Source organism: Mercenaria mercenaria, chromosome 1 (assembly GCF_021730395.1).
Source record: "Mercenaria mercenaria strain notata chromosome 1, MADL_Memer_1, whole genome shotgun sequence".
Lineage (NCBI taxonomy): Eukaryota > Metazoa > Mollusca > Bivalvia > Venerida > Veneridae > Mercenaria > Mercenaria mercenaria.
Window position 1 is genome coordinate 79,563,609 of NC_069361.1, and position 23,409 is coordinate 79,587,017.

General features: G+C 35.4%; 1 protein-coding gene across 12 annotated transcripts in view; it reads right to left on the reverse strand.

The window, feature by feature from the left end:
- Positions 1-23,409, reverse strand: part of LOC123532801 (ryanodine receptor-like) — a 194,676-nt gene that overhangs the window by 94,161 nt on the left and 77,106 nt on the right. For 9 of the 12 annotated variants that reach the window (XM_053552047.1, XM_053552052.1, XM_053552041.1 and 6 more), the window contains 22 exons: positions 22,075-22,119; positions 20,349-20,430; positions 19,665-19,785; positions 19,017-19,113; positions 18,442-18,643; positions 17,595-17,699; positions 17,112-17,231; positions 16,137-16,309; positions 14,118-14,366; positions 12,669-12,692; positions 8,710-9,502; positions 8,235-8,421; positions 7,859-7,945; positions 7,306-7,492; positions 6,942-7,023; positions 6,140-6,261; positions 5,400-5,475; positions 5,062-5,241; positions 4,350-4,499; positions 3,511-3,626; positions 2,776-2,834; positions 2,218-2,316 (listed from right to left, as the gene is read on the reverse strand). In XM_053552047.1, the coding sequence (XP_053408022.1) occupies positions 2,218-2,316; positions 2,776-2,834; positions 3,511-3,626; positions 4,350-4,499; positions 5,062-5,241; positions 5,400-5,475; positions 6,140-6,261; positions 6,942-7,023; positions 7,306-7,492; positions 7,859-7,945; positions 8,235-8,421; positions 8,710-9,502; positions 12,669-12,692; positions 14,118-14,366; positions 16,137-16,309; positions 17,112-17,231; positions 17,595-17,699; positions 18,442-18,643; positions 19,017-19,113; positions 19,665-19,785; positions 20,349-20,430; positions 22,075-22,119 (3,356 nt within the window). The remainder of the gene's footprint in view (positions 1-2,217; positions 2,317-2,775; positions 2,835-3,510; positions 3,627-4,349; positions 4,500-5,061; positions 5,242-5,399; positions 5,476-6,139; positions 6,262-6,941; positions 7,024-7,305; positions 7,493-7,858; positions 7,946-8,234; positions 8,422-8,709; positions 9,503-12,668; positions 12,693-14,117; positions 14,367-16,136; positions 16,310-17,111; positions 17,232-17,594; positions 17,700-18,441; positions 18,644-19,016; positions 19,114-19,664; positions 19,786-20,348; positions 20,431-22,074; positions 22,120-23,409) is intronic. The other 3 variants (XM_053552050.1, XM_053552058.1, XM_053552061.1) reach the window with 3 other exon arrangements.

Here is a 23,409-nt window from a genome sequence, read left to right on the forward strand (position 1 = left end):
GTATCAGGCACCATCCTGAAAAAATCCCAAACCTAGCTGCTTGTACATGATCAGTTTAAGCTTTTTCTTGATTCAGACTCAACTAGAACTGTCACAGGAGTGACTCATACCCCCACCATACGGTCTTGTTACAGAAGAATGGCAACCATAAGTAATCTTAACAAGAGCACCGCCTTGCGGGCGCTGACGCTCATCTGATTTTTTTTAGTGTAATAGAAATATTGTCCTACCCATGATTTTCTAAGTCTAAAAAGGGCCATCATTCTTGCAAAAAGCAGGATAGAGTTATGTTTCTTGATGTACAGTGTCCACTTATGATGGTGAAAAACTGTTGCAAGTTTTAAAGCAATAGCTTTGATAGTTTATGAGAAAAGTTGACTTAAACATAATACTCAACCAAGAAAATGATTTTCTAAGTCCAAAAGGGGCAATAATTATTGCAAAAAGCAGGATGGAGTTATGTTGCTTGCTGTACAGGGTCAGCTTATGATGGTGAACAAGTGTTGCAAGTTTCAAAGCAATATCTTTGATAGTTTAAGAGAAAAAGTTGACCTAAACATAAAACTTAACCAAGAAATCTGATATTTTCTAAGTCCAAAAGGGGCCATAAATCTTGCAAAAAGCAGGACGGAGTTATGTTTCTTGCTGTACAGGGTCAACTTATGATGGTGAACAAGTGTTGCAAGTTTTAAAGCAATAGCTTTGATAGTTTAGGATTAAAGCTGACCTAAACATAAAACTTAACCAAGAAAACTGATTTTCTAAGTCCAAAAGGGGCAATAAATCTTGCAAAAAGCAAGATGGAGTTATGTTTCTTGATGTACAGGGTCAGCTTATGATGGTGAACAAGTATTCCAAGTTTCAAAGCAATAGCTTTGATAGTTTAGGAGAAAAGTTAACCTAAACATAAAACTTAACCAAGAAATCTGATATTTTCTAAGTCCAAAAGGGGCCATAAATCTTGCAAAAAGCAAGATGGAGTTATGTTTCTTGCTATACAGGGTCAGCTTATGATGGTGAACAAGTATTCCAAGTTTCAAAGCAATAGCTTTGATAGTTTAGGAGAAAAGCTGACCTAAACATAAAACTTAACCAGGCAACGCCGACGCCGACGCCGACAACCGCTCAAGTGATGACAATAACTCATCATTTTTTTTCAAAAAATCAGATGAGCTAAAAAGACTTAGAATAATATAAAAATGTCAAGAAAGCTTAATACTTAAAAAGAAGTTTACTCGTCTTTGGAGTACTTCATCCTGGGCTCCCACATATAAGTAATACTAGTATAATTATGTGCCCTGGATGAGGGTAAATATAAAAAATCTCTAATATTAGAGATACACTAAAAGTGAATACAAAAAAGTGTCTTACCGACCCATGTTACCACAGAAAAATGTATTTACTTTTTTACATAGGACTGATAATAAAAAAGTTAGAAAAATACCAAAATATTGAAAATCTAAAAATAGGATTTTTAAAAATAAACTAATTCCTGGAATTTAAGGGGAAGAAACTCAGTACAAAAGTTTAAAAAAAGGTTACTTCCCTTTGGCTCTAAGCCAATCAGAATGAGATATAGTGAAAATACATCAAAATTAACCTTAAATTCTAAGTAAAAGGGGACATAATTCATGAAAAATTGGTGTCAGAGTTATGCACCTTGAATCAAATCCATTTTGTAATAACTGAGATATAGTAAAAATACATCAAAATCAACCTTAAATTTAAAGTAAAAAGGGGCATAATTCATAAAAAATTGATGTCACAGTTAAGCACCTTATGTCACATGATGTGGGTAATGAGGTGGAACAACTATTTTAAGTTTGAATCAAATCCATCTAGTAATAACTGAGATATAGTGAAAATACAACAAAGTTACCCTTAAATTCTAAGTAAAAGGGGACATAATTCATGAAAACTTGGCATCAGAGTTATGCACCTTGTGTCACATGATGTGGGTGATAAGAAGAAACATCTATTTTAAGTTCGAATCAAATCCATTTAGTAATAACTGAGATAATAGATTTCGGGACGGGACACGACGCAACAAAACTGACTCCTATATACCCCGCTCCAAACATGTTTGGTGGGGGTGTAATTATTGATACAGTGATACAAATAAGCTAGCAGTCTTCATAATAAAGCTAAAGTAAGTAGGTATTAACAATGTTATTTTATCTTATAGAAAAACTGAAAAGATTTCAAATCCTTTCTTACATTCTGACAGGAGCCAACAAAATCTCCAGAAAATGCGATAATAGACTCTATCCTGTGTCTTAGCTGGATGTCACATAAATGTTGCAGAATACGGCACACCTGAATATAGTTTCACAAAATAAAACAGTTAACATATTAAAAAGTCAAATAAATGAAGAAACTTCTACATTAAATTAAAATCAGAACATTACTAGTGAAAAAAAAAACTTGTCATATTAGTTTACTGACAAGATATAATTAAGTCTGAGGTGCAGTGGTTTGAATTTTGATAGTGTCTGATTTCCAGACTAGAGTTCAGATGTTGGATGATTTACTTAAAATTAAAATCCAGCAGTGTCAGCCTGGACTAGATACAGGAAGGTAACTATGACATCTGTCATGGACTTGGCTGGAGTTGTTCTATCCATTCAAGGTGGGATCTATCCATGCTCAATACGAAACTTTTATCTTTAAATTTCAAATGAATAGCTAAATTGTCTTAAATATCTCTAAAAATACATCTAAAAGACTGTCAAATTGTTTCTTCTCAGATTTAATGTTACAGAAAAACATGTTTACCTCTAATTTGACTGGTTCATCCAGTTTCATGTGAAGCAAACCGTTCCCCTTTGCCCTGGCTGAAAAAAACATATATATTTAACTATAAGCAATATCCCACCAACTAGCATTTTTAAAAAGTCCAATATTAATATTAATTGCTGTGCATGTACAGTTCTCATTCTTCTATTTTGTGGAAACCCATAACTTCAGATCTCATTGAAAAAGCAATTTTGTGCAAAACCCCAATGTTTAAAACCATGAAATAAAATGATTTCACACTATCTATACATAGCAATCCTAACAAGCAACCCATCTAACATAAATTTAACAGCAAGAAATTGCAACTACGAAAATTTTTCTCATCTTTCCAATATGAGACGCACCATGATAAAACCAACATAGTGCATCTGCGCAGTCTGGTCAGGATCCATACTGTTCGCTTTCAAAGCCTATTGCAATTAGAGGAACCGTTAGCGAACAGCATGGATCCTGACCAGACTGCGAGGATGCGCTGGCTGGTCTGGATCCATGCTGGTCGCAAATGCACTATGCTGGTTTTCTCATGGTGCAGCTCAATTATGATGATGCAGTGTTAGAATTGCAGCACCTTGCATATTAAAAATTTTGCCAAGAAAATGAACTGGCTTATTCCACTGCATCCCAAAGACACTGATGGAATCTGAGCAAGCAAACTACAATAATCAAACTCTTTTTATTCATCTTTTTAAAGTATAATGAAGAAACGTCAATTACCCCTGTAAGTGACTTCATCAAATGTTTCTGGATCTATCAAGAACAGTAACTGATGCATGTCATCATCTGTGAGTAGTCCCATCACTAGCAGGTTGTCTATTGCCTTCAACAACGGTCTGTAATAGACAACAGACTTACAATAATTGTACCAATGTACTAAAAATCATACACTTTTAAATGCTGAACATGTACATTTTGTAATTTTTTTAATCATTCACACATAAGTGCACGTTGGCTCAAAATGTTACATATTTCCATGTAATGCCTTGTTTTTGTAAAATTGTAGGTCCCGAGTTAAGTTTCAGTTAAATTTGAATCTTAAATACATTAAGGTACACATTTACTTTTTTTAAAAACTATTATAAATTCCATAATAAAATTTCAATAAAAAAAAAACAACTTGTATACAAGCATTCTCCAGCAACTGACTGGAAAATGTTTTCAGTCTAAAGGTCACTGTCACTGTGACACTGACCTGAAAACTATTTTGACTTCAAAAAATATAGCAGCCATCAACTGAAAATTTGCAGCCATCCTAGGAAGTTTGGCCACTGTAGGCTAAGGCATTCCCTAAACTGTTTAGGAACCCAAAATGTTTTCCATCCAACAAACAGACATACCAGTATGGCCAAAACAATATACGCCGTTCTTCTTTGGAGAGGCTGGGTTGTGGAGTCAAAGTAAATTTAAAGATATACATCTGCAGAAAATATATTTTAAGTCATTCTGAAAAGTGAACACGTAGGTTAGTAACAACAAAGATGATGCTTACGTATGAATACAGTTATTACTTATGCATGAATACAGTCCACAAAACAGGATTTGAATCATTTACTTACACAAAGAGGTTAGCATTACTGCCCCCTATAGGATCTCTGATATGTGCTGCCCCTTTCTCTACAGCATCTGTAAGGGCCTTCATCATATGCATCTTCAGTCGATCCATCGGGAAAAATGGTGATGTCTCAGCTCTGTTCTTTGTCTCATTCCTGAAAGGAAACATACAGGAATTATAATGACTCAGTCAGTTTTCATGGAGCTATATCTCTTCTAAGTTATATAGTGCCGGATATAAGTTCCAGAAGTATATGTCATAGAAGAACCAAAATTCTACATTTATGATTTGATAAAAAATACTAATAATATAATGGAAGAATCATATTTTGAAAATAAATTTGAAATTTATGATTATAAACATTTGAGCCGTCCATAAACACAATGTGCGACAGCTAGATCAGACACGCGATCGCGCAGTCGGTCAGATCATCTTTGCAAATTCTAATTCCAATAGCTTTAAAGAACAGATGAGCCTGCAACGCGCGATCGGTGTCTGATCATGATGTCAACACAGTGGTTCCATGGACGCATTTGTTATTTCACTTTCAATTTCAGAAAGCTGTTTAAGTTTAATTAAAACTACGATAACCTGCACGTAAAAAGGTAAGACAAAGCTTCTAAATGCACTATATTCCATCATCAACACCTACAAAAAAAGGGAGCTTTTATCCAAATTTCTATGTTTACAATTCCAAAAATTTACATTAGCCATACCTTGCTTCGATATCTTTCTTGAGAAGGCAGAGTTTAGGCCTGATAGAAACACTGGCATCCATGTTTGGTATGGTATGTTTGATCTTGAAGCCGTCGCTGTTTGGGCTCAGTTGTCGGTAGAGACTCAACTCTTGCATGGACTTTGTCAGAGGAATGATGTACTCCTTCTCAGTAGATTGTCTGTAAAATATGATTCAGTATTCGTCAAATCTAGAGCTCCAGACAGATTGAACATTTTTCTCAACATGTGACCCTTATCAGTAAAATGAATTTGTAGAGAATTAGCATTTTTTTCTAAGTGTGTGCTAAGTGATACTATTAAAACATGCATTACAAACCTTCCTCTGGTGTGAGAATCAAGATGCATGGAAATCAGTAAGTCATGGAAACCAGCCCTCAGTGGACCTGACAAATCTGAAATGCAGGCAAAACACAGTTTGAGAGACAAGCTTCCCTCAAACAAGAGAAGATTTATTTTGTTTATTCACTTAACTTATTATAGCATCATATACTATGCAATAAAATACTTAAGTACATATCTTGTAACCTTGTTCACAGTGGGTTTAGAGACACACTGATACAATGTCAGTCATACAGCAATTTTTCTGGCTTTGGATGAAGCAGGTGCCAATGTCCCTCTAGGCCTTGTTTCAGGTGTAGGTAGGCACCTGGGTAGAACCACTGACCTTCTGTAAGCCAGGCAGATTCAACAACGTAAGTGAAGATTTGAAACACATCAGTGAGAGGTAAGTGATTTGAAATCAGTGACCTTAACAAAACAACCAAATGAGCCGTGCCATGAGAAAACCAACAAAGTGGCTTTGCGACCAGCATGGATCCTGACCAGCCTGCGCATCCGCGCAGTCTGGTCAGGATCCATGCTGTTCGCTTTCAAAGCCTATTGCAATTAGAGAAACCATTAGCGAACAGCATGGATCCTGACCAGACTGCGCAGATGCGCAGGCTGGTCTGGATCCATGCTGGTCGCAAAGCCACTATGTTGGTTTTCTCATGGCACAGATCATATATGCCTGAGAGTAATTATTAGAAAATGAATGTAGAAAAAAGTGGGACATACATTGACTCTGTAGACAATACAAAAGCTGCAGGTTGTCAACATGTCCTGTGAGAATACTGGCAACATTGTGGTTACCGTGGGAACACACAGCCTGGTACAACTCTAGAGTTACTGCATGGAAACTGAAATATATAATAAAACCAGTCTACTCTCTAAAATACACTTTTACATTTGTTACAATATGATACAATGTATGGATAACCTATAGACATTCATTATAATTCTGAAGCAATGTAATGTACATTCCTCACTATTTAAATTTTTTTTTGATCTTTGCTTCACCTGAACACCTAATCACACTTGAAACAAGTGACACATAACACAATGACTTTTTCTCTACCCTGTATCAATACAATAACCTTGTAGTAAACTCAGAACGAAAACTCGCTAATCCATTCAATTATAGGTGGGCTCGATTGTGTATCCCTATTTCATCCAGTACACCAATTTTTCTAGATTTGCACTCATTTCAGTCGAGCTAGTTGTGCGTGCATCAATTCGGTACACCTGTGGGACATGCAGAATAGCCCGATCAAAACTTCATGGCACATTTCAGTATAATGATCCCTTGATCCGGATAGCACAGTGTCTGAATCAAGCCCACCTAATGTATTCGAAGTATGCCATTATAGCATCCACTGGTTGTTAGAAGGTCATGTGATTGCATGAACTACATTATAAACCTGAGTACTGAAATGTTATCACACTGAAATTGTAGACTGCCTTTACAGTCTACTTTCTTAAGTAAAACAGTACTGACTGTCAAAGTATACTGTTAATCAAAACTTTGAATTGTATGTACTTGAGTAAATGTGGATGCTCAATTAGATCTAGAATATCCATAGATCTGTCCTCCTCTGGGATGTACACGGCCATTATTTGTACTGCAATAACAAATATATAGTTTTACATAATTTTTCATGAAAATTTGATAAGCATAAACTTTTATTCAAACTTATATTTTTTTTACTTGTCAAATGAATTTGCTGCCAAGCTCTTCATCAATGTAACAAGAGTACCAGTTATGAGTATTTAAGTTTTAATCTGTTTGAAAATTTAGATATTTTGTGTACATTGAATCGTATTTACAGAAGACATCATAAACACAACACAACAGTTCCTGAATTTCCACACACACGACTATCAACTCATTCAAGAAAGCCTACCTGAGGTTTCAGACAGCATACTCCAGCCCCTGGCCGCTGAAAGTTTGAGTGACATGATGTATGAAGTATTCTGTGGAACTCTGGCCCAGCAACTTGACACCAAGGCTTGCACATCAAGTCGCGGAGGACAGGATGGCACCACACTCTTAGGTCCTCGGAATACTGCTGCTGACAGTGGCAAGGCATTCTGTGAAAGAAAACAATAAACTGTACACACAAGTTCTCAAAGTTTTAATACCTGAAAGCCTTTAATAATAAAAACTCCAATGTAAAAATTTACGTCATATTGTAAACAAAGAGAGCACCTTCATTTTAAATTATATACCGACTGACAAAAGAAATGGATTATACAAGAAACACGTTTCAAAGGTCATGTCATTTCTGATGTGTGAATTTTACTAAAATATGCTTACTTTCACAGCATTCATTCCCTACCTGTTGTCAAGAAAATATTAAAAGAAATGCATAAAATTCCTATTTCACATATAAATATGGTATGTCTTGCACTAGAATCATGTTCATACATAAAAATTCCAGATAAAGAGGCACTTACCTTGGTTGAACCGAGTTCAAACTGTAACATTTCCTTTATTGTTGGTTCACAGACCACAGCTGGGAACAACTTGGTTCCTGGTTCAACCTGAAATTATACAACAAAACTGGAAAGCACAGAACAGAGCTGGGAACCATTAACGGTAGGTTTCTGAGGAAAATTGAAATTACAACATCCTAACAGAGGTTTGTTATGTTAACTGAAAGATACAGGCAAAAACAGCTTGTAAGATAACAAAATGCTGAAAACACTACTTGGTACCATGTTAAATTTGTCGCTTACTTAAGCTGGAAAAAGGTACAATCCTAGGTACATTCACACCATAGGAACAGAGAGAATCTATGAACGAACATATATAACTTTACAACTAACATACCTGGAATTTATTGGCCACCTCTTTGCCATTGACAGAGAAACTGAGGACACCTGTAGCGGTGTCTACTGTACAGCCAATGAGAAGCCCAGGTGAGGCTCGTTTAGAGGAAACATCCTGACTATCACCCCCACCATATCGTTGCTGCAGATCTCCAGCACAAACCATGTAACAATTCTTACGTCCAACACTACAATATGCAAATGGAATGGAGTTGTCTAAGGATTTTATTTCAATAGAAATATCGGCATTTAAGGTGCATGACCTAAGCTTTACACGTAGTATTAAATTACATTTTTCATTAGCCCTATTTTTAAATTTCTTGTGTAAAAAATTACAGTTACCACAGAAATCCAACAGTGAATAACTAAGATTAGAAGAACGTGAAATCAAAAACTGAAGTGGCATATATGAAACTAAATGGAATATAATTCTTTACTCTTAGGAAATCATTTTGCTTCTCATGTTAATGTCTTACCTTGATTTGATTCTGAATTCATCATCCAGGACAGATACCACTGTATGCCTTACTTTCCTTGTATCAAAATGTTGGTCCATTGAGTGGAAGCCGGGGGTCATCCAGCCTACAAACACTTGACTTGGATCCTGGCCTGGGAATATTCTTACTGAGTAGTAATATTCATCAACATGTTCTGCCCAAGCATTCATCTCCATTAGATCTGTCTCAGTGAGATCTGGGTCCGAACCATCACTGCTGAACTCCCGACCTCTTCCCATAGATTCCTGAAATTCATATGGGATCATGCCCCTTGGGGCCTCCATGTTTATCATTGGTGTCCCCACAGTGCCATTTCCATCAGCATCATCACTAATGCGAGTAAGAGGTAATGTTGATGTTCTGTTTGGAGATCGCCCAGCTCCAGATCTTCCGACTTTATTTCTATCAAGACTTCCATATTCCTGACTTCTAGTTCGACTTCTATCATTTGGAGATGGATCTCTGGAAGATTTCTTCTTGAAGATTGTAAACGGTGTCTTAGCCTTCTTTGAACCTTTTTCTGTCAAGAGCCTAGCTGCGTCACTAACCTTTTCTCCAAGGAGAGACAACTTTGAAGATGCCTTTCTGCCATCAATAGGAATACCAAGAGTATGGTCCCCTGCAAGCATGGATTCACTAGCAGCTGCCTTGAGCCGGGGACCACCCCCATCTGGGACATTCTCCTCCAATGAATGACCCCGATTCAGTGACTTCGCCTTCGACTTAGAGCGACGACTGTCAATGGTGTCGTCGGTGAAACTGTGACTCATTCCTGCAAATATTACTACTATTGTAAAAGTATCACAGTCTTTAACAAGTTACCAAAAACAATTTTACAAATAAGCTTTTGTTTGAGAATCAACCAACACAGATACAGTTGCTTTAAACATTTGATGTAATAAACTTTTCTTCTTTTTTTCATCGAAAACCAAAACCTACCTTTGTTCCCACATAGGAATCATCATTTTATGCTATGCAGATTTAAAGTCTCAAACAAGAGGACCATGATGGTCCTGAATCGCTCACCTCTCCCACATGACCAAGTTTTGAGTATAACGTCGTTTTTTCTATTATTTGACATAGTGACCTAGTTTTTGAGCTCATTTGACCCAGTTTTGAACTTGACCTAGATATTATTAAGATAAAAACTCTGACCAATTTTCAAGAAGATCCATTGAAAAATATGGTCTCTAGAGAGGTCACAAGGTTTTTCTATTATTTGATCTATTGACCTAGTTTTCGAAGGTACGTGACCCTGTTTTGAATTTTACCTAGATATCATCAAGGTGAACATTCTCACTAATTTTCATGAAGATGTCATGAAAAATATGGCCTCCAGAGAGGTCACAAGGTTTTCCTATTTTATTCCTACTGGCCCAGTTTTTGACTGCATGTGACCCAGTTTCGAAACTGACCTAGATATCATCAAGGTGAACATTCATATCAATTTTCATGAAGATCCATTGAAAAATATGGCCTCTAGAGAGGTCAAAAGATTTTAATAATTTTAGACCTACTGACCTAGTTTTTGAAGGCACGTGACCCTGTTTCGAAACTGACCTAGATATCATCAAAATGAACATTCAGACCAACTTTCATACAGATCCCATGAAAAATATGGCCTCTAGAGAGGTCACAAGGTTTTTCTATTATTTGACCTACTGACCTAGTTTTTGAAGGCACGTGACCCACTTTCGAACTTGACCTAGATATCATCAAGGTGAACATTCTGACCAATTTTCATGAAGATCTCATGAAATGTATGGCCTCCAGAGAGGTCACAAGGTTTTTATATTTTTAGACCTACTGACCTAGTTTTTGACCGCACGTGACCCAGTTTCGAACTTGACCTAGATATCATCAAGAAAAACATTCAGACCAACTTTCACACAGATCCCATGAAAAATGTGGCCTTTAGAGAGGTCACAAGGTTTTTCTATTATTTGACCTACTGACCTAGTTTTTGATGGCACGTGACCCAGTTTCAAACTTGACCTAGATATCATCAAGATGAACGTTCTGACCAATTTTCATGAAGATCTTGTGAAATATATGGCCTCTAGAGAGGTCACAAGGTTTTTCTATTTTTAGACCCACTGACCTAGTTTTTGATGGCACGTGGCCCAGTTTCGAACTTGACCTAGATATCATGAAGGTGAACATTCTGACCAATTTTCATGAAGATCTTTTGAAATATATGGCCTCTAGAGAGGTCACAAGGTTTTTCTATTTTTAGATCTACTGACCTAGTTTTTGAAGGCACGTGACCCAGTTTCGAACTTGACCTAGATATCATCAAGATGAACATTCTGACCAACTTTCATAAAGATCCCATGAAAAATGTGACCTCTAGAGTGGTCACAAGCAAAAAGTTTACGGACGGACGCACGCACGCACGACAGACACCGCACGATCACAAAAGCTCACCTTGTCACTTTGTGACAGGTGAGCTAAAAAAAAAGTAGTGTATAAGAATTGTAAAGAATATTTTACACTTAATACAAATATACGAATTATGATGAATTTACCATGAAACAAAGCAGGCATACTACGCAGACCTACATACAAATGTATTTACTAAACTCTCTTTAGGCAGTTTTCCTGAACTAAGAAACTATCTATGTCCATCTACTTTACTAAGCGTTGGTACAGTCACAACAGTTAGTATGTGTATAGCTGCATGCTGGGAACAATATTACATTGATCAAGCCTCCCTAATATCAGTGTTGTATCAAATCTGTTGACCAAGCTTAGAACAGCAAAACTTTTTTTTAATGTTAAAATGCACTGTAAATGCCTAAATCACAAAAGAAAATGGTAATTTCTAAGGCTGGTTAAATAGTGTTTTTCAAGCAGCTTTAACCAATCAAAATTCTATCATTTTCACTTTTGAGCCATAGAACCAAAAACATGAAGGCAACAAAAATTTCAGTCATATTTTCAGTCATGTCATGGCAGTATAAAATGGTCTAATAACTTAAAGCTTGATCAACCTTTTCCATAACAAGATTTTTTGTAATAAAGTCAGTGGAAAGATCTTGTGGAAGCACAGAACACAACCAAGCAACATATAACAAGCAGACTTGGTTCAGCCTTAGTTTACAAGATCTAGATGTAAGTTATACATTATTTGAGCTGCACCATGAGAAAACTAACATAGTACTTTTGGGACCAGCATGGATCCAGACCAGCCTGTTTATCCACGCAATAGGCTTTGAAAGCAAACATCATGGATCCTGACCAGACTGCGCAGATGTCCAGGCTCGTCTGGATCCATGCTGGTCGCAAATGCACTATGTTGGTTTTCTCATGGCGCGGCTCATTTTAAAGGTCTCCTAAAGTGGTAGCAAAAACTTTTTTAATTTTACAGATATCTTTATTAATGCCAATTCTTCACCCTAACAGTTTTCCCCATTTAAAATTCTGACAGAAGGAAAAATTAAAAAAATTTTATACATATTTATGCAATATTTACAGGTTAAGGTTGCATTTATACTGACAACATAATCTTGAAAGTTTTATAATAATCCAGTCACGATTAAAGTCAAAAATTAAAATTTCATTTTATTTTTCTGTCAGGAATAGCTGAAATTCACAAAGGGAAAATACCCTATCAAAACAACTGTTTTGCAAATAAATTCAAAACTGAACAAGATAATTTAAAATATTCCTATTAACAATCTTGAGTTCCTTGAATTGATATGTAATATGAATAACACTAACACATAAAGAAAAACTTGTTACTGAAAAGGCTGACACAAAATGTTTTCAAACTTTTCCTTTTAATTGTGGCACAATACAGTTTTCACACATCCTTCTCTATAGACACAAATCTAAAATGCCTAAGTGGGATGTATTGAAAATTTCAGTAACTGTTCACACAGCTTGAAAGGCTTGATCAAAGGTAGTTCTAATACAGGATGAGAACGGGTACCAACCTGTGAGAGAAAGGTCGTCATCATCTGGAAGCAGGGAAACACACATGAAAATAGACAGCAATGTACAACACAACATGGGAACCAGACATTATCCAATCAAAAATAAGTGTACAGTATTCATAAATGGTGCTTGAAATGTTAATAGTAATACAAGACAAGACTTCATTATTAATAAGCTTTAGGTTGAAGCAAGAGAATGCAAAATTAAAATAGTTCATTGACTATTTTCTAAAACATACACACTTGCAAAAATGCTACTGTAAATGTAGCTATGATATTTGAGCCGTGCCATGAGAAAACCAACATAGTGGCTTTGCGACCAGCATGGATCAAGACCAGCCTGAGCATCCACGCAGTCTGGTCAGGATCCATGCTGTTCGCTTTCAAAGCCTATTGCAATTAGAGAACCTGTTAGCAAACAGCATGGATCCTGACCAGACTGTGCGGATGCGCAGGCTGGTCTGGATCCATGCTGGTCGCAAAGCCACTATGCTGGTTTTCTCATGGCATGGCTCATTTCATTTTTTTATCAAATTTGTTAAAACATGAAAACATTTAAGTAATAAAATTGTATTAGTTCAATTAGTGTTACAGATTTCATGCATTTTATAATTATTATAGTTACTAAAAGGTTAAAATGTGTGATGCACTTCAGGGTAACTATTACCACATTACCCACACCTCCACACATAAACATCCCACTTGCTTTAACTTTCACAAAATATTAACAATCAATATCCCCTGCTTAAGTTTAACCTTTAGCCTGCTGGTATCAAGTGATTTTGCCTTTGCTACCAGTGCAGACAAAGATCAACCTGAACATCCATGCAGTCTGATCATGGTCTGCATTGTTCACTATTCAGTCAGTAAATTTTCAATGAACACCATTTTGAATAATAAATGGTACTGTCCAAATTGAATGATAGACCAGTTCATTTTAGAAATATAGCAGGGTAAAGTTAAACAATATTCTGTTGCTTCCTAACAAAATAAGTAACAGGAAAGGTTATCGTTCCAAGCTTGAGAATTTATATCTGACATACAATAACCCTTACCATGCCGGACACGACTGGTTCTGCCTTTGTGACCAGTGTAGATCATGATCAGCCTGCACATCCATACAGTCTGATCATGATCTGCACTGTTTGCTATTCAGTCAATATCTTTTTTGTAAGCACCCCTTTTAACAGTACTGTCCAAACTGGAAGATGAACAAGCTCATTATAGAAATTTAGCAATGTAAGGGTTAAGGTAAGAATAAGCAGAAAAGAAAATGCAGTAACTTACCAATGATAACTATTGATTTATAAATAATTCCCAAAAATAATTATCTATTTTCCTTTCGCACTACATTTCTATTATACAATATCTTTACAAGCCACCAGCACAAAACCAATTCAAAAGTTTCAAAAGAAAAGTGAACAGAACTTGTTCACCAATCTGACTTACTACTTGATTTTGATGACCTTGTACCAGACGTTGAATTACCCGTGTGAGATCCTTTGCTGCCCGGCGACGCTTTTGACAACTGACCATCACTGATTTTTATTTCTTTATGTTTAGATTTTTTATCTTTAGGTGTTGAAGACAATGGTGAGGTTTTCAAATCTTTGTTAGTAGAGTTGGTAGTAGGAGTATTATCATGCGCAGGACTGTCGTCATGGTTACTTGTATTGTTGACAAGGCGACGTAAGGCATCTGGGGTAAGATATAGGTCACATGCAACATGCAAATAACCCCATTTCAAAGTAAAAATGAAGTCTTTGAGTAAAATGAAGTCATGGTTATTATTAGAAGTGCAATAAATTCAGATATCATAATTAACTGTATTTTCTTGCCGACTTTACAAATTTCATTTAAAACATTTATTACAGTACGTTAACTGACTGAACAGGAGTCTCAAAATGAGGCAGTGGCAACTGGCAATTTAGCTATGAACTATTTAAACCCTGAGGCTGTAGGCCCAAATCTAACTGTAGTTGTGAACATGCAATCCTGGAAGTGTTTCCTGAAACGTGTCCATTCTGACTCAATAAGTATAAGCTGTTTTCATCCAGCTTAAACTATGATTTAGGAACCATCATTAATGGTTAAATATATATTTCATTTATATTAAAAGAAACTTTTACAGTTTGTTGTAACTTAGTGAAATAAAAATGACAGATATGTAGAATGTGTTATGTATGCAGTTCTGAAGTAAAGTCAGTTAGTAGGTTACACTCCGTTGTTAGTTACATGCTCCTCAATAACTAAAAACCTTTACAAAAGGCCCAATTTGGCCGAAGTCGCTCAACCGAGGCAGACCTTAAACATTTCTGGCGAAAAGTTCAAGGATGCTACAGACCAAATTTGGTGAAGATCTGTCAAGTGGTTTCAGAGCAAAAACTGTTTAATGGGTTTCCTCCTTGTAGCTCTGGCTGCCACTAAAAGGGGCTAAGCACAACCATTTCAATAAAAAACTTGAGAGGTCCATGCCAGGATGCAAAATTGGTGTAATTCTAACCAATACAAAATGCTGATGTAGGATGATAAATGTCAGCCCATCAACCTATACTAATAACTCACTCCCAACAAAGGGCAGGTGAGACAACAAAAAGCACCTTAACCCTGTAAATGGTCTACATCAAGCACCTAAACCTCCTTCATTTATTAGTATGTTCCATCTTACCAAGAGAACGAGACAAGCCTGTCACGACTAACTTTACTTTCTTAGCTTTACCCAATAAATGAAATGTAGTTAAAAGCAAAGATAGTGTACCCATGTTCAAAACTGAATAAAATCAAACTTGATGTAAAAGAAAACAAGCCTGTTCATGTAAATATATACAAAATTCTGTACTACACTATTTGCCTTTTGTATTTATCACTGGTCTTATTTAAGACTTTTGATCGAATTGTCTGACCTTGACTGTAAACATCAATGGCTGTATCATGAAATTATCTGTACTCTAGTTTCATGAGCAAAACATTCATCATTCAGAAGAGACAAACATGCTATTCACCATGGTTTATCCTCGTATAAGAACATGACGTCAAATAATACTTAAAAATCAGGAATATTTACGAAGATGTTCTACTTATAAAATGATCATATTATTTGCACAGCAAACTCAAACATATATAAGGGTGGCCACATGAATTGTAAAAACTAATTCCTTAAACAATCACATCAAATATCCTCCTTCATAAAGGAAAAAGTAACAATAATAGCACAAATTTTGAATAACTGTTACAGCTGTTTGACACAGGGCCTCATCAAGATGCCTTAAACCAAACTTTTCTTTTAAATACTATGACCTTTTTTTATCAAAACATGGATCTTTTTTCGTGTTTCATAATTATTTCTTATCCTATTTAGACAATTTTTCAAGACTTTGTGACCAACCTTATACAAGTATCAGGATTTTGAAAAGTCACATCATTTTATATGCATTTTTATACAAAAAAGGACATTTTATTTGGTCTTACCTGCTATAACTTTACTTCCCCGTTCTATGGAAGCATCGCTCATATTGGCGTCACTGTAGTTCTCCGTACCACCATCTGTACCTCCATCTTGCTCCTCTTCAATGTCCATGGCATGACGTCGAATGTTTTCAAGGTTCATTCGTCGCTCCATTGCCATGTGGGCACTCATATGCCTACAATCAGGATTGTTTCAGCGAAACATTTGAAATATATTTATCATTAGTTTCATAAATCCATTATTTCAAACACGTGTAGTAATACAAAGCAAAAGGAGTGATATTATTCTTTACGTCAAGAGAAGGAGCATTTGAAATTAAATACTGAAATAAAATTTAAACAATCACTGAACATTAATTTTACTTATATGGTGAATTTTTGTTAGATTATGAAAATAAAAAGCATTGTTTTTGTTGTATTTAAAGTTATATCAACACAATTTAGGCCGTATGGCAACCTTTTAGGTCATATGGCAATATTTAGGTCGTATGGCAACCTTTTAGGCCGTATGGCAACCTTTTAGGCTGTATGGCAACCTTTTAGGTCGTATGGCAACCTTTTAGGCCATATGTCAACCTTTCCATCTTTTGATGGAGGAGGACTCCAGATGTCCCTCTGTGCAGATTCAGGCACTGTTGGTCACCTGGGTAGGACCATCAACCTTCATCAAGTCAGTTGCATGGCTTCCTCTCACAAAGAATTCTTAACACCAAGAGAGGTTTCAGTAAGGGGCAAGTGATTCTACATCAGCAACATTAACCCTTAAGCCAAGAAGCCCTTACTTATATGGTGCAACTACAAAATATAGACCACTGTCAGAATGCATGGGCTAAGGCAAAAAGATTGTGCTTTGCTTCTCCAAAATAAACTAAGACAACCTATTTATTTCTTACACACCAATTCATGTTACATGTTCATGAAATGTGGCCAGAACAAAAGGAACAGGTAACATATTTACAGGAAAGTCAATTTCCTTACCTGGGAACAAATTCATCCTTGCATTTAACAGGCAGACTGAGACGTAAATATTCCAGCTTAACATCATCTAAAGTTCCAAATGTCTTCGATGTGACCTTTAGGCATGGTGCTACATTAATTCTGCAAGGTAAGCATCAAAAATATATATCAACATGTAACTAAGAAACAAATGGAGAGAATGAAAGGCTACAATTAACCATGTCTTTGAAGACTTTGTTCTATATTTGCAATTATATTGTTTTATGTTTGCTAAAGTACTGCAGCATAAAACTAACTGATACATGAAAAGAAAATAGCGCATTAACAGAGTGGTAATTTTAATATTGCAAACACTCATTCTGATGTGATGGAAACAGAAGCATCAGATCGTTTATTAAATGAATGTATCTCTAAATTCTGTTCTTTAAGATTCTCTTTTATGTCATACATCTTTAAAATCTAAACCTTTATTATAAACAAAAAAGTGTCTTATGAAAATCTTACCCTCCTGGTATCCTAGCAACAGAAACACTTGAATGTGATGGAGTAACTGTCTGAAACTGAGGCTGATCTTTCGTGTACCAAAGTGTCATATGACGAGTCATGTTCCTACAAAAACAAAATTTCATATTTGTAATGGCATTTTTCAAGCTAGTGTTTTCTTACAAAAATTTTAACATCAATCAAAAAAGATGTTCTTTTTCATCTTTTTATCGAAATTTCTTCATGTACTGTTAACATATGAGAAATATCAGAAGTTAAAAAGGTAGCCTGTGTATGTCTATGTCATAAAAATTCAGTAAAGAACAATAATAAACAAATTTAATGAAAGAAACTAGAGCTGCTTTTGAGAAAAGCGCATGTCTCCCACAACTGCCTAATCATCTGAATAGTTATGTATCTGAGTCAACCATGCACCAATACATGTATCACTGGCATCTGTGTACAGTGATTTTCGGTAATTCAAGGGCCATAATTCTGAAGTGCCTGGGCCAATTCAGCTAGTTATCGAACTTGACCGAGGACTTATTGGTAAATACATTTTGTTAAAGTTTGGTAAAGATCGGATGAGAACTGTTCAACTTAGGGCGCGGACAAGAGTAAAAAGGCTAATTTTCGGTAATCCAAGGGCCATATCGAACTTGGCCGAGGACTTATTAGCAAACACATTTTGTTAAAGTTTGGTGAAGATTGGATGAGAACTGTTCAACTTAGAGCGCGGACAAGATTTGTGACAGACAGACAGACACAAGGACAGCAGTAAATCAATATATCTCCCACACCACTATGTAGTGGGAGACATAATTACAGCTAATATGCTGGCTTCAAAAGTCAGTTTTATGCAACTTACACACAGAATGGCTCATAGCCTTCTTGTAGACCACAGCATGTGAAGTATTTCAGTGTGTTCACATCCTGACCAAAGTTAAATTTAACTAATTGGAACGCCCCTACAGTTATTGCCGGGACATAGGCCACGTCTGTCTGGATGTTTCTGAATGCAATCTCCTGTCCGAGGGAATCCATCATCAACTCTCCATTCAGTGAGAATGCTGCAATCAAAATAACTTCTCTTGTGAACATACTTAACATTTTTTAAAAACTAATGTCGCAAATGCATTCAAAATTTTTACAAGGTTAAAAAGCTTAGTACTGTGTGTCTCTTTGTCCTTACAGAATTCTACCCAAAGCATCCTACACAAGCCTATGTAAAAAAATGTAATATTGATTTTGAACTAAATTTTTGCATTATGTAATTTTCATCTTGCAGCAGATATTGTAATAAGATTTTTAATATGTTTTAAATTCAAATTCATGAACAAACAAACAAGCAGGTTAATAAAATCATAATGATTGCCACAACCCCATCGGTAAACCCGATAATTCAAAAGTATATACATAAAAGTGGATGTTAGAGAGACTTACTGATTGTTCTGTCATGAAGGTCCAGCATACATCCAACAACATCTCCTGTCTTCCATGTCTTACCATAGAATTCTGCTCCCATGTTCCATTTACGACCCTATCACAGAAAAGAGAAACAGAATGTTCAATTTACAGATCTACTAAGTACTTCTGAAGTTTCAAGTAACTTACAGCTTGCTAACATAGGATATAAGAGGAACAATCACATACAAAACAGTTTTCAGTAACACAAAGTGAAAGAAAGAATATCCTAAACTGCCCTAACTATACAATTATCAGATCAGAAATGAGTGACAGTTTGAATATCTAAATTTGTTATGTTTTCTGCACATACTGTGGTATCTTCAATATTTGTGGGGGAACTTACGGTTGTATCAATCAAATTTTTTTTTATCCCAAGTAATACGCAAAGTTCCCATTCTTTTCTCTTCATTAACAGACATCGACAAATTCACAACTAACAAATTAACCATTTTGGGAAAAAACATAAAATTTTACCCCCACAAAAATTAATCCGAAGTAACAACTTTTCAATAATTAACCAATGTGAAAAGCAGGTAAATCTAGATATGAATCCCAAGGAATCAAAATCTTAACCTCTTAAGCAAACAGGGTGAGAACATTTTGGATAGGTACATATGTACTTACACAGAGCCCATCAAATGCGAATGAGCTTCCATCAAGACCAATCTCCTGTGAAGGATCTGCTGACTCCATTGCCCAGCCAAGCTTGACATACCCAGGGGTCATCACTTCAGCCTCATAGTACCTACACACAATCAGTGGCAACATTAGTCAATTGGAAGCATTGTTAATTTACATTAATAATAGCTATAAATCATCCATTCAAATATTTTCTCGAAAGTATCTTTTTTATTGAATTAAACAACAGAACAATATCAATCTAAATATGAGCTTTTTCATGCAACAAAAACATTAATCTGCATAATTATGTCTTCATTGATCACTTGCTCAGAGATGAAGTTAAGCACCCCAGACCTTAACTGAGGGTGAAATGGCCAGATTTCCACACAGATCTAATTATTCCACGATCAAATACAATTTTTCAAAGCAGGTTTTTCCGATTAAACAATTTAAGACCTATTAGCTATAAATCCTGCTGTGAGACAAGAAGGCCCTTTAACTGCATACAAGTAACAAAGTATATGTGACAGCATACAAAGAAATTGCAATAAAATGCATTCTATCACACCTTTTTTTCTTTTTGCAAAAAGATATAAAGATTGACGATGACAAATTCTAAAATAGATGCTGAATGATGGCAAAACTAAATTGCTTTTATGCAAATATAGAATAAAATGTCAATCTCACCATTTGCCTGTCTTGACAGCGTTGTTGAGCTGCGCTCTGTATGTCCGTGTTTTCTTCAGGATTTCTTCTCTAGTCTTGTCAGCTGATTGGAGCATCAACGTACGCATTACATGGTTAATTATAGTAACGTGTAAAATGTATACAAAGCATATTTTGGGTGTAAAGGAATTAATATAATAGACAGTTTTAATTTTCAGGAAATTTTCTTGCAGCTATATAACTCAACAATATCTTTTCTATCTTTTCTAAAAGAGAAATTTCTTTTTCTGACAAAAGTATACATTAAACACAGAACTGTATTTTTTCTTCATTTTACAGTTTTAATCATCAATAGGAAAATTTCCTGCCATGCATTATGCCTTGACTGATACTCAGTTTTCAATATATTGTGACCTTGTATTCCAGCAAAAGATGGATAACCATTCACTAATTGTCTACAGTTTTATATCAACCTTTGTTTGGGGTTAAAAGTCTCAAACATTATTGTTTCATGATGTATAAGCTATTGTTTTAATGCATTATGTAGGAGGGGGTCAAGCTAGGAATGATGGGGATTATTAAAAAAAAACACATTCTCACTCGATGCATAAAGAACATAATATGAATCAAACTGCATGTGTAAACATGACAGGCAGCAAATGAATGATTTCTAATTATGAGAGTGTAAGATAAATATAGCAATTATATACAAATTATCCACTGTACAGCAGAAAAAAATTCTGACATTACTGAATATTGTAATTACTGAAGTTTGGTACTTTTCATGATGAACTGAAATTTTGGTACTTTTCATAATTACTGAAGGTTTGGTACTTTTCGTGACGTACTGAAGGTTTGGTACTTTTCATAATTACTGAAGGTTTAGTACTTTTCGTGATGTACTGAAGGTTTGGTTTTTTTCATAATTACTGAAGGTTTAGTACTTTTCGTGACGTACTGAAGGTTTGGTACTTTTCGTGATTACTGAAGGTTTAGTACTTTTCGTGATTACTGAAGGTTTAGTACTTTTTGTGATAACTGAAAGTTTGGTACTTTTCGTGATAACTGAAAGTTTGGTACTTTTCGTGATATAAAAGTAATAGTCAACAGTACTATTCATGTTGTCCAGAATCTATGGCTATTCTTTGTAAGACAATGTTGCTTAAAACACATGATTATATTGTTTGAATTCACAAAGTCTCGTCTCTTCATGAATATTTGCAAAAATAAAAGCACCAGTTCCTAGATTTATAATTTTTTTTGTAAAATTTTGAAGCCTACAAAATCTGAATGATTGAAATTTCTAAACTTGATCTGAAACCAAGAAATAACTGATACTGAAAATGATGTGAGTTCACAAAATATCTGCCTATACAGTATTGATCCCGCGAATAATGAAATTTGATGACAGAATGTTCTGTAAAAAATGTACATTTGTATTAAACAGTGGTAAAGTTTGCAGTGAAAGGTTCTGCGAAAAAACAAGATGGAAAGGTAACCAAATGCACTAATTTTCTCTTTTTTTTTCTCACTTTGTGATGTCCTGATAATTTTTCTCCATTAATTTCATCAATACTTCATATTATCATTACCATATCAAAAATATGAGATTCCCCCTTATTATTGTTATGTGAAAAAAAATCAAAATGTGAAACTGGTTAAAGGGATATTAAAATTCAAAAAAAGTCATTATTAATAACACTGTTAAAACAATAAAATTACAAAATAAAATAGGAGTTAAGCCTACCTTTAGCTAAGCCATGGATAACCAAATGGTTTTCTAGTTTGCTTCCTTGAAAAAAATGAAAAATACTTCTTATAGGATTTAAGCAAGACAACAGATGTTTACTAGAACCAGGTCATAATGTCACCTAAAATAATACTCTTCCACACTATTTTATACAACATTTGCAGAACTAAAAATTCTTCCACAAAGGCTGTTGGAAAAGACAACAATTATACCCAAAGCAGCACGACCTTTCAATGACATTTGTAAAAAAGCACAGTCTGGGAAAAACCTAAAGAAAAGCAAGCTAAGAAATCAAAATACTGGTGCCCTTTTAGCAATAACAGCAAAATCATAAACATTTTGGGGAGACTTATTTTTGTAGCTCTTTGAGGTTGTGTTAAATCTACAACACTGAATCCAAATGAACAAACAAAAAAACTTGCATCATTAATATAAACTGAATATGTCTGTAGGACACAGTGTGCCCCCCACTGGTACATTTGTCACAAATAAGGGGCAAAAATTCGAATGTTTGCAGTCTCAAGGGGGTATAGCCTCAAAAAACATTTTATATAAAGGATTCATTATTCTAGGCCATATACTTTTTGAGCTATGTGCATCACAACCAAAAAATCAACTATTTTGGCTATTTCAAGGGGCTTAACTCTGTAATTAGCATTAAGATCTCAAGAAGAATGCCAAGTGTGCAAGGTTACATCATGATAAAGACAAATGCAAGGTTTCATGAATTTACATCAAATACTTCTTGAGCTAGGCACGTCATTAGGTAAAATGTGCATTTTTGACTACTTCAGGGACCATAACTTTGAAAATAAGGGGTGGAGCCGGAAGAAATATAGGATATGCGCAAGTTTATATCATGATAAAGATTCATGCAAGGTTTCATCAATTTATATCAAATACTTTTGAGCTAGCTGCGTCACAAGGTGAAGATGTGCATTTCTGACTATTTCAGGGGCCGTAACTAGTGAAATTGAGGGTGGAGCCAGACGAAAAATAGAAGGTGCACAAGTTCATATCATGAGAAAGACTCATGCAAGGTTTCATCAATTTATATCAAATACTTTTTGAGCTAGCTGCATCACATGGTGAAGATGTGCATTTCTGACTATTTCAGGGGCCGTAACTATTTAAATTGAGGGTGGAGCCAGACGAAAAATAGAAGGTGCACAAGTTCATATCATGAGAAAGACTCATGCAAGGTTTCATCAATTTATATCATTTTGACAAATACTTTTTGAGCTAGGCGCATCACAATCTTTTTTCGGACGGATGGACGCACACACGGTAAAGACCAAATTTATATGGTCCCACCACTCATAGTTGGGGCAC